Here is a 12,216-nt window from a genome sequence, read left to right as displayed (position 1 = left end):
AAATCTCTTTGTTATCTGGCCCATCTTTCTAAAGCCAATAACTCTCTGCCAGAGGGGATGGGGGTTGGGAGACTGGATGAAAAGTGAAGGGATTAAACAAAAAAATATGTATATATAACACAGAGACGTAGACAACAGTGTGGTGATAGCCAGAGGGGAAGGGGGGTGAGGGTTAGGTGGCGATGGGCAAGGAGGGGAAAAATGGGAACAGAAAAAGACTGCTTAAGGCTATGGGCGCACGATACAGTGTACAGGTGATGTTTTACTGAGTTGTACACTTGAAACCTGTATGGTTTTGCAAACCAATGTCATCCCAATAAATTCAAAAAAATAAAATAAAATAAAGCCAATAACTCTCAATCTATAACTTGAGTCTTGATATATTCCTGGAATGGTGGAATTCTATATCCAACTGACTACTTACTTAATATGCCTAGAGATCTTTATAAATCTCAAAGGTAATACAGCCAAGACAGAACTCTTAATCCCTCTCCCCTAGATTTCTCCATCTTAGGAAATGGGTCCACTAGCTAACCAGCTAGAAGACAAAAATGAAGGCATCCTCCTTGATTTCTTCCATTCCCCCACACTCTGAGCTAACACACCAGAAAAAAACTAGCTCCCTTATGTCACTTAGGCCTCATTCTTGTTACCTCCTAAAGAAGCCTTCCCTAATCAATCTAAACTAGCCATCTTAACAGCCACCTTGTTTTTATTATCTGCACAGCATTTACTTCTATCACAGTCTCTCAGTTATTTTTTGATTTATTTATTCACTTATTTACAGTCTGTTTTCCCAAACTATCCTCTCCCCATCAAAGTCCCCACCACATGCCCCTTTACTGGTACACCCCCTGCCCTGGTAGAATGTGAGCCTCAGGATGCAGGGGCAGGGATCTTTTATATCTTGCTTGACACTCTACCCCAGTGCCTAGAACAATGTGTGGCACGTAGTAGATACTCAATAAATAAACACACACACACTTAATGAATGTATCCTTATCTAAAAGCCCATCTCTCTCAAATTTGTCCTGAAAAGGGGGTACTTGAAGCTGTATAACTAGGTAACAAGCTGGTTCTCCCACATTATTGTATAGGTAAAAATACTCTCAAAGTCAAAGGAAGATTAAAAAAAATACTCTCATTTTTAGAGATGTGATATTACACTATTTACCTCCCTTCCTTTGTATGTCACCAAAGCAGCCAGTGGTTTGGCGTAAAATCTGCTGTAGAAAAATCCCAGGCAGCCGTACATACTGTTTGCTGTGAGCTTCAAAGCCTTCTGTCGAATGTCATACTGCAGGCCACACAAGAACAAAAGACAAACAATAATATTGGCAAATGCGTAAGCATTACATTAGAAGTCTTTCTAGATGACCAGTGACGAGAAACCCTCAATATCCCTGAAAAAAAAAAGAACTCTTAATACATCCAACCTATCCTCCCAGAGACCCCAAAACTCCTGAAGTCAGAAGGATCTTCCTCAGATACAGCTTTCCAGATAGAAGTACCTTCCACTTTGAGGCGATCTAGTGTGTTTTTGAATGGTTTCCCACCCACAAATGTAAAATAGTCACATGCATTTGCCCACAGCATCATGTTAAATCACTCCCAGATAATCAATTTCTGAAAGCTCATACTGTCACTCAGATGTCTCTTAGTTGAAAAGTTATACCTGAAGAACAAGGTCTGGATTTAAATCTTGCTGCTTCATTAGCTGTTTGACTTGTTTTCTCCGCTCTACCAGTTTCCGGATCTCTCTGGGCAAAATGCCCATTTCTAAGCTTGGATCTGGCAGCTCCGGGATCTGTTCTTGCTCTTCATCCTGGTGAACACACAACAGAAATTTCAGACAAATCAACTTTCATTAAATAAATTTCTAAAACATTTTGTGGGAGCTTTACCCCCTGATCACATGCTGAAAAAGTTCTTTTTTTTTTTTTTAATATATTTTATTGATATTTCACAGAGAGGAAGGGAGAGGGATAGAGAGCTAGAAACATCGATGAGAGAGAAACATCGATCAGCTGCCTCCTGCACACCTCCCACTGGGGATGTGCCCGCAACTAAGGTACATGCCCTTGACCGGAATCGAACCCGGAACCTTTCAGTCCGCAGGCCGACGCTCTATGCACTGAGCCAAACCGGTTTCGGCAAAGTACTTTCTTATATATTGTACAGTAAGGGTCAATAATGCATGGGTGGTAAAGAAAGAGCTGAGAGGGTTGCAACAGAACAAGTCAATACTGCCCAGTACCTCCCACCCCTCTAGGCATTGATACAGTAGATATCATTTAAAGGGGTGAATTTTTACACACGCTCCTCTACTCTCTTCAACAAGATTGGGGAGAAACATGTTTGGGGAAACTGTTTTTAAAATAAAAACAGTAAGAGAGATTCTTAGGATTAAAAAAACAGCAATGAAACTACTGTTTTAAGTCATGTATACTACCAAACAAAATGCTATAAAATTTTTAAAACTATGGAAAATCATAGCAAATACTATAAATGTTTTAGACACAAAAATAAAAGTCTAAATACTAAATTAGCAAATTTCTTTCAAGAATTTGGAACGCATATTTAAATAGGTCATGACATTTCTAAAAATTAATACATACATGGGTGATCAAAAGTAGTTTTATAGTTTTGAGTATGAGAAACACAGTTTATTCTTGTATTATTTATTATTGTATTATTTTCCATACGAACAACTGTAAACCTACTTTTTCCCACCCCGTATATATTCCTTAGCATATATGTCAGTGGTTCTCAACTAATACAGTTCCTCATGTTTTGGTGACCCCCAACCATAAAATTATTTTCGTTGCTACTTCATAACTGTAATTTTGCTGTTATGAACCGTAATGTAAATATCTGTGTTTTCCAATGGTCTTAGGCGACCCTGCTAGCGGTTCTCAACCTGTGGGTCATGACAGTAGCAAACTGTAGCAAAATTACAGTTATGAAGTAGCAACGAAAATAATTTTATGGTTGGGGGTCACCACAACATGAGGAACTGTATTAAAGGGTTGCGGCATTAGAAAGGTTGAGAACCACTGATATATGTAGTACCTTTTATCTATAAATTGCTTTGCAATCAGTAAAAGAATAGCAACATTCTAGAAAAGCAACCAGTAGTCTTCTTATATTATAATTTATAGCAAAAAAAAAAAAAGCAGGGAAAGCATTAAACCATTTCTCTCAAACTTCCATTAATTCCATTAATAGACTGCAAAGAAAAGTCAGGCAAATTTGCCCTTTCAAAGATTCAGAATTAAAAATAAACCTCTTGGCTTAAAGTATGTCAAGTCGATGCCACTTGATAACCCAGCTTTTACAAAGTATCTAATTTTATAAAGATCAGTATCTTCCAATGAACAATCTTACAATAGTAACAGGGACTTATTGCTTTCCAATACAGCAAAAGATGGTAACAAACCTATTAAAGAGATCTTGGTATATATTCCAATCTATTTACAGCATCTATGGCGGTCAGATAAAAACTAAACTGAAAGGATTTAGAGTCAGGAAATTTATAGTCCATGCCCGGCTCTACTGCCACTACCAGTGTGGCACTAGCTGTTCTGAAGACCAAATGACTGACTGTACAGGAAAATGAGAACCTCTAAATTTCTACATGTATAGTATTTTGTAGAGTACCTCTAAGTTCCCTTTGAACTCTGAAATTATTCCATTATATATCCAGAATCCAAAATGGAAAATTCAAATAAAACAGGGTGGGGCGGGGGGAGTGCTAGATAACGAAAATTATCACAATGCTGACACAGTAGCAGGAAATGCAGCTACTACCTTTTGAGAATGTCTACCTAATCCTTCTCTGTAAAATTATCCTCTAGTCCAGCCTTGGGCAAACTACGGCCCGCGGGCCGGATTCGGCTGTTCTATCCGGTTCTCTTGCTCTCCCCTCCGCTCCTTTACTTTGAATTTATATTAGTTCACACAAACACTCCATCCATGCTTTTGTTCCAGCCCTCCGGTCCAGTTTAAGAACCCATTGTGGCCCTCGAGTCAAAAAGTTTGCCCACCCCTGCTCTAGTCCCATAGGAAGGCCCATTATTAGTACCCATGTTTGTACTAAAGAACCCACTCCTGTGGTCACAACTGATGGGACCAGGAGGGTGAAGCAAGCCCATAAGATTCTCTCTTCCGGGAAGATGGAACAGGGACTGAGAAACAGCTCCCAAGCATGTGGATGGAACTAAAAAGAAATATAAGTTCAGGAGCTGGAGGGCAAATAGACATCTGCCACATGTACAAAGAAGCAGAGAAAAACAATATACAAGGTAGTATGTTAATTTATATCTTTTACTGCTGGAGAATCAAATCTAACCAATTTCCCTACTGAAAGTTAATTGTATAAGCTTTCTACATAAATTATTAAGCCCTATATAAAACTGTTGACTGAAGGATCACTGGTTAGATTAAAATCCATGTGAGAGAATTAAAAAAGATTATTTTAAAAGGGCTATTTAGTGAGTAGAATCATTAAGGCAATGCTTGCATAGACAAAATTTATAAGATTGAAAATAACAAGTGTTGAAGAAGATGGGGAACAACTCGCATACATAGCTGGTAGGAGTGTAAAATGGTACAACTACTTAGGAAAACAGTATGACAGGTTCTTATCAAATTAAACATATACTTGCCCTACAAACAGCAAATTCACTCCGTAAGTATTGACCCCACCAAAAATGAAAGCACAAATCCACAAAAAGATCCATACAAGAATATTCACAGCAGCTTTATTACTAATTGACAAAAACTGAAGTCAATCCAACACTCACCTCAGGAGAATAGTGTGGAATATTCCTCAGCAATAGAAAGGAAAGAACCACTGGATGAAGCTCAAAAACATTATGTTGAACAAAAAAGCCAGACACAAAAGAGTACATACTGTATCACTCTATTTACATGAATTCTAGAACAGGCAAGATTAAACTATGGTGATAGAAGTCAGATCAATGGTTGACATAGGGGAAATGGGACTGACTATGAAAAGGCAAATGTGATATACCAAAACTCATGGATGAAGCTAAAGCAGTGCTTGTAGGAAAATTTATAATTGTCTATATTTATATTACCAGAGACAATCTGGAATCTATAACCTAAACTTCCACCGTAAGACACTAGAAAAAGGACAAATTAAACCAAAGAAAGCAGAGAAAAGAATAAAGATTACAGCAGAAATGAATGAAATAGAGAAAAAGAGCAATAGAAAAATCAAGGAAACCAAAGGTGCTTCTTTGAAAAGATGATTAAAAATAACAAAATTTGGCTATATTGACAAAGAAAAAACCACTCAAATTACTAAAATCAGGAATAAAAGAGGGAATATCCCTACTTAACTTAAATAGCAATGATTTTAAAAGAATACTATAAACAATTTTATGCCAATAAATTAGATAACCTACATGAAATGGACAAATTCCTAGAAAGACACAAACAACTGAAACTGACTGAAGGGAAAATAGAAAATCTGAAAAGACCTATAACAATAGATTGAATTAGTAATCAAAAAAAGAAGTGTTAAGACCTGATAATTTTCACTAGTGAATTCTACCAAATATTTAAATAATTAACACAAATTCCTCACAAATAAGCCCAAAATACAGAAAAGGAGGGATTACTTCCCAACCCATTCTATCAGACCAGTATTAACCTAATACCAAAACCAAAGACAGAAGAAAAGACTACACACTAACAGCCCTTATGAATCCAGACAAAAGCTCCTCAACAAAATACTAATAAATCGAATTCAGCAACATATAAAAAAAAGATTATATGCCAAGAACAAGTGGGAATTATCCCAGAAATGCAGGTGGGTACAATAACCTTTTATGAGAAAACACTCAATAAACTAGAATGAACTAGGAACAGAAGGGAACTTCCTCAACCTTATAAAGGACATCGATGGGAAACCTATGGCTAGCATCATACTTAATGATGAAAGATTAGATGCTGTCACCAAAGATCAGAAACAAGACATGGGTACCTGCTCTTGCACTTCTATTTAACATTATACTGGAGGTTCTAGTTAGGGGAATTAGGCAAGGAAAAGAAATATAAGGAATCCAAATAGGAAATAATTAAATGATCTTTATTCACAGATGACATGATCGTATATACAAAAAATCCTAAAAAATCCACAAAACTATTAGAACTAATACAAGTGCAGCTGATATTTTTCTATGTATTAGCAATGAACAAATCTTAAAATTAAGAAAACAATTTCATTTATAATAGCATCAAAAGGATAAAATACTTACAAATAAATTTAATTTTAGTAAGTGCAAGACTTATACACTGAAAACTAGAAAACATCATTGAAAGAAATTACATATCTAAATAAATGGAAGATTTAATATTCTTAAAACAATACTCCCCAAACTGATCTACAGATCCAATACAATTCCTATCAAAATCCAAGCAGCCATTTTGCATAAATTGAGATGACTCTAAAACAAACAAAATGTGATATACCACTTCCATACAATGAAATATTCAGCAATAAGAAGGAATGAAGTACTAATACATGCTACAATACGAATGGATCTTGAAAACAGTATGCTAAGTGAAATAAGCTAGACACAGGTCACATGTGATTCCATTTATATGAAATGTCAAAAATACACAAATCTATAGAGGCAGAAAGAGTAGTGGTTGCCTAGACCTGGGAGAGGTAGAGGGATTAAGGGAAGTTACAAGTAAAAGTTAGGGTGTTTCTTTGAAGAGTAATGAAAATGCCCTAATATTAACTATGGTGAAGGTTATAAACTCTGTGAATACACTAACAACCATTAAATTTAGACTTTAAATGACTAAATTGTATATAGTATGTGAATTACATCTCAATAAAGTTGTTAAATAAAAAAGATACAAAACCAGTCTGAATTTCCTTCTATACAACCCTCCCCTTTTTCTGACCACTAAAAAGGATATAATGTACCTTTTAAGAGGGAAAACTAAATACTTTGGTTCTCTTCTTTAAGTACTACTTTTAATCTCAATTTCAAGAGCCCCCCCCCCGCAAGTTGAACACAAACCTCTGTAACCTTTTGTGTCTCTGAAGCAACTCTTTGCACTGTTGTAAAACAAATGTTGAATTCCTGAATGATGGAAGGATATAAACTGTTGAAGTCCAGAAGCAAAATGAACTTATCATAAAAACCTGCAATATAAAAGCCACATTACAAAGTCTTTTCAAAAAGTAGATTTGTCAAAAGATCACATTAGAAGTACTATACTCTGAAGTATATTAGAAATAATATGCTATCCAGAGCTGTGAAGTAGACAGAAGGGAAAAAATGAGTCTACTACCATACTATAAAAATGACTTCGACTAGAGTGCGAAGTCAGTTCACAAAAGAGGTCCTCTCTCACCTTGAAACCAACTACAACCGGCCCTTTCCCCAGAAGTTCCCAAAGTACACCATTATGACAGGCAAACACCTCCCCATATCAATTACTATAGACAGGTGTCATATTTATTTTTTTTAAATGTTATTAAATTCTCCTTCAAGCAAGCATTCCCTCCCACCTCCACCCCAAAAATATTTAGTGATCTCTACAATGAGTGGTTATATATATTTTTTATAATCATACCTTCAAAGAATAAAATGAGCAACCCACTTACCTGTACACAAACTGCTAAAATCACACACAGTGATTTATACATGTCAGAGATGTATACGTGTCAGTAGTGGAACGATCCACCCTTTTTACTTGCAAAGGGTGAACAGAAAGCTACTATATTTCTCTAGGACACTTACAAAGAGTTTTCTTCACCTTAAGAAGAAACTGAATAAAAGTAAATGTCCATTAATAAGACAATAACAGCAAACATATTAAAAGCTTACTCTGTGTCAGGCACTATACTAAACAATCACTTTTATTCCTTAAATCTCTGCGCGACAGATATTATTCTTATCTCCATTTTACAGAAGAGAAAACGGAGGCTTTCAGAGGTTAAACAGGAAGCCTAAGATCACAGCCAGAATTCAAGTCCAGATCGATCTAACACCGAAGGACAACTGGATCTGTTTTACTACAGCTAATAATTTTAAATGTTTCCTACTCAGAGTTTAAGTTACTTGATAAAATCCACATTAATTTCTGTGCAACAATGTGAATATACCTAACACCACTCATCTGTATACTTAAAAATGATTAAGATGCTAAAAAAAAAAAAAGACACTTTCTACTCTGTGTACCACAAAACATCTTTACTATTCAGAACAGGGAAAAGTTATTCTCCTGCTAAATTTCAATTTGGTGGTACTGTCTAAACTTTCTTTAATTTTGCTGTCCAATATAAAATACTGTTATTATGAGACCTATTTGAAAACCTACAAAATACAATTCATGTCTTTTAGTTTCTCAAGCCTCACTCTGCATTAAGAAATTCCTTAACACCAGGGCAAGCCAGCCCACTGCTCAGCCTTACCAACTTTAGGGTCCAATACCAAGCCTCCAGCATAAGCTGCTTTCTTCCGTCCTTTCTTGTATTTATTGACATCTCCATCAATGTCTTCATCTTCATCTCCCTAATATCAAATGGAAAGATAACTTCTCCAGCCAGCAACTAATTAACTAATTAAGAAGTTTTAGGACTCCCTCCTTTTCCAAATGCAGTATACAGTTTTAACATATATTCTTTAGTTTTAGTGGAAGGACCACAGTTATTGAAACATATTCATGAATCCAAATGAATGCCAAGCACGGTCGTTACTGAAACAAATGCTTTCTCTCTGAGCTAATAAGCATGCAAATTTTACTTTAAAATAGTTCTGAATTCACAGAACTTCACTTTTTTAAATCAATAGATACTAGAAATATAACTCTTGATATTATGTATAAATTGGGATTATAGAAGAGTCCCCTTAAATTCATTACTCTAATATTCATGATATAAAAATAGAAAATTACTTCATATAGTAGATATTACTATTATTCTAAATGTTAATATGGACACCTTAAAATAAGTATATCCATATACTAAAACTTTATTCCCAAGTAGTTTGTTAATGGCCAACATTCAATGCTGCTCAGCAGAAGTCAAATTTCTCTAAGTCAATATTCCCTATACCAATTTTGATAATGTACACAAAATAAGAAAATACCTGAATCATTTTAATATTAAATTCCCATTCTGAATCAATTACTATCAGTGCCAATAAAACAGTAGCTAACTTTTAGTTCCAATGTGATGAAAGCCACTTCAGAAACCCGATTGTGATCTTGATGTCATTAGTACGTAAAATGCAACACAAAAATAAAGGCTCACGGGTTTAAGAAAATAAAAGATTTAACTGGCATGTAGCTTTGTGTAGGGCTAAGGTGCCAAAACACTTTCTATGTATGGTCATGCGTCAGAGAGGCCTAATGCCTCCCTCAAAGAACTTCCTATTTCATAATTTTTATCAGAGAAGAGTGGAGAAGGAAATGACCACACAAACACAACAGAACAAACTTGACTCAGTTTCTACAGTATACAGAGATTATTTTGGAAGCAGATGTTATCACAGCAAAAAAAAAAAGCTATATAGGTAATAAAAGGGGGTGATAAGAAAAGGCAAAACGCTATACAATTTTAGACCCACCAGTTTTTGCTGAGGCTTCCTGAAAATCTGCTTGTCAGGCACAATATAGTTGTTTTCATAAAATGCGTGAAGCAACAAGAACTCATTACGCTCAGCTCGTCCACCCATCAGCGTCCTAGACTATTAAACAGAATTTCTTTTTTAAATTTGAGCTCAAATCACAACAAATAAGAGCAACTTTGACCTGGTAAATTTAATCATAGCACCTCCTTCAAAATCATTCCCCATAACAAGGGCTATTTTTTAAAGGTACTAAATTATTCCTAGCATTTTCTTTAAGCATTATAGTTAAAAGGAGACAAAAAGCTTAAAATACTGACAACTTAGGCTATCTCTTTACTCCCAAGTGGGCCATTCCACAAATGAGACACAGCCAGATGTTAGAGATGATCTTATGTTCACCCAAATTTCAACATACTGCACCTGGTTTTCCTCCCCTTCTCCCAACCAGTTCTTCATTTTACAAAAGAAGCCCAGCTTTCAGAATACAAGTCACTCATTTTATAAGTATGCATTTAGACTCATTATCATATAACAACTACCCCAAGCAAACACTGAATCCAACAGGAAATGCTTTTTCCCCCTTCTAAGTTAAATTTACCATAATGTTCCCAGCGATGTTAGTGATCTGCAATGCTAATGGAAGAACATTTAGCTCACACAAGATCTGCAAAATGAACCTGGCATCTTTCCAGGTGTGTTCCAACAGGTACAACAGATGAGAAGGTTCACTGTACAGAAAAGTAAGAATGAAACAGAATCGAGTAATTAAAAGAAACAATGACTATAATCAGAACTTCGTAAAATATTATAAAAATCTTTGGTATAAGTAACCAGAGCAACGGCACTTTGGCTTTGAAAATAATTTAAAATAAGGTTGGTATAAAACTAGAAATTCATTCATACCATTGATCCCAATGCCCTTCTCAAAACACAAAAAAATCCCACAAAAATAAAGTGAAGTGCCATATTTAACTACAACCTGAAAACTACCTGAAACCTTTCATTCATTCCATCTAATAATTATGTCTCGCATGCCTACTATGTGCCAGATATCCTGTCCTCAATGGGCTTGTATCCTCATAGGGGATATAAAATATAAGTAACAAATTAAATATATGGTATGTTATATAATGCTAAGTTAAAGCGAGAGAAGAAAAAAAGAATCAAAGGGAATATTAAGTGTCAGGAGCAGAGACTGAATTTTCAGCTAGGGAACCACGGAAGAGTTCACTGAGAATAACTGGGTATCTGAGGGAAGAGCATTCCAGGAAGACAGAACAGCACATTCAAAGGCCCTGAGTTAAGTGCAAATATGGTAATTCTAGGACCAGGAGGGAGAGCAATGGCTGAAACAGAGAGAAAAATGGAGAGAACAGAAGACAAGGGCAGAGTTAATGGCAGAGAGACACAGTACATAAGACCTTGTAAGTCAACATAAGGACTTTGGTTTTTACTCTGAATGAAACAGAAAGCCACTGGAAGCTTCTGAGCAGAGTGCCATAGCTGACTTAACTTCAGCAGGATAATCTGGTTCTGGGGTTGAGAAAAGAAAACAAGGGGTCAAGAGCAAAACCAAAAACGCCAGTGAGAAGGCTAATGTAAGACCTAGTCATCCAGGGGAAAGAGGTTGGTAGGTTGGACCAGGGTGAGTCCAATGGAAGGGAAAAGAAGTGGTCAGATCTAGACATATTTTGAAGATAGAGCTGTCAGGATTTCCTGAAAGACTGAACGTGCATGTCAGAGATAAGAATCATGAATACCTCAGAGGTTTGGGGCCGAGGACGACTTAGGTTTCCAGCAGCACCGGAAAAATAGTTACCATTACTAAAGGAAAGACTACAAGAGGAACCTAGGGGAGAAGATCAGGAGCTCAAGTTAAGTTGGAGGTTCATATTAGACACCAAGTAGAACAGGAAGGTGACTACATGAGTCTGGACTTCAGGGGTAAGTCTAAGCTGAAGATATGCCGGTGGGAGACATCAGCACCCACATGGTATTGAACTCTCTGAGACTTGATGAGATCACCTGGAAAAGAAGCACAGTCAGAAAGGGAAGCAGTCCAAGGACTCGGGAGGAATGAGCAGAAAACAAGAAGTGGCCAGAGGGGTAGAAGAAACCTTATTTAAGAAATAATCAAGCACAAAGTTCCAGTCACACAAAATGAGTAAGCTCTGGAAATCTAACGTACAGCAATGTGACTACAGTTAACAATATTGTATCGTATACTTAAAATTTGCTAAGAGGTTAAATCTAAATGGTCTCACCACACAAAAAAAGTAACTGTAAGGTGATAAGCTAATTAGCTTGAATGTGATGATTATTTCACACTGTATATGTATATCAAACATCAAGTTGCATACCTTAAATGTACACATTTTATGTCAATTTTACCTCAATAAAGCTGGAAGAAATAATTGAGCAATCTATCTAAATAAGTTAATGATTTCTCAGTTTTTATATTTCTAAAATATTTACACTAATTCCTGAATTAGTGAATTAAGGATGAAAACATAAATATCACATTAATTTCCAAACTGCTCTTAGGAAACATCAAGATGGTGTTAAGTGAGGGAGATAGAGATAAACTGATCAA

At 36.0% G+C, this 12,216-nt stretch overlaps 1 protein-coding gene across 1 annotated transcript in view; it reads right to left on the bottom strand.

The window, feature by feature from the left end:
* POLA1 (DNA polymerase alpha 1, catalytic subunit) overlaps nucleotides 1-12,216 on the bottom strand; it is a 319,132-nt gene that overhangs the window by 266,477 nt on the left and 40,439 nt on the right. The window contains exons 21-26 of the mRNA XM_080652141.1: nucleotides 10,222-10,351; nucleotides 9,621-9,740; nucleotides 8,465-8,564; nucleotides 7,065-7,189; nucleotides 1,676-1,825; nucleotides 1,175-1,297 (exon numbers count right to left, since the gene is read on the bottom strand). Of these exons, the coding sequence (XP_080508267.1) occupies nucleotides 1,175-1,297; nucleotides 1,676-1,825; nucleotides 7,065-7,189; nucleotides 8,465-8,564; nucleotides 9,621-9,740; nucleotides 10,222-10,351 (748 nt within the window). The remainder of the gene's footprint in view (nucleotides 1-1,174; nucleotides 1,298-1,675; nucleotides 1,826-7,064; nucleotides 7,190-8,464; nucleotides 8,565-9,620; nucleotides 9,741-10,221; nucleotides 10,352-12,216) is intronic.

The sequence above is a fragment of the Plecotus auritus genome (genome assembly GCF_963455305.1).
Source record: "Plecotus auritus genome assembly, chromosome: X".
NCBI classification, from domain to species: Eukaryota; Metazoa; Chordata; class Mammalia; order Chiroptera; family Vespertilionidae; genus Plecotus; species Plecotus auritus.
Note: the sequence above shows the minus strand (reverse complement) of the source record. Positions and strands in the feature narration are given on the sequence as shown.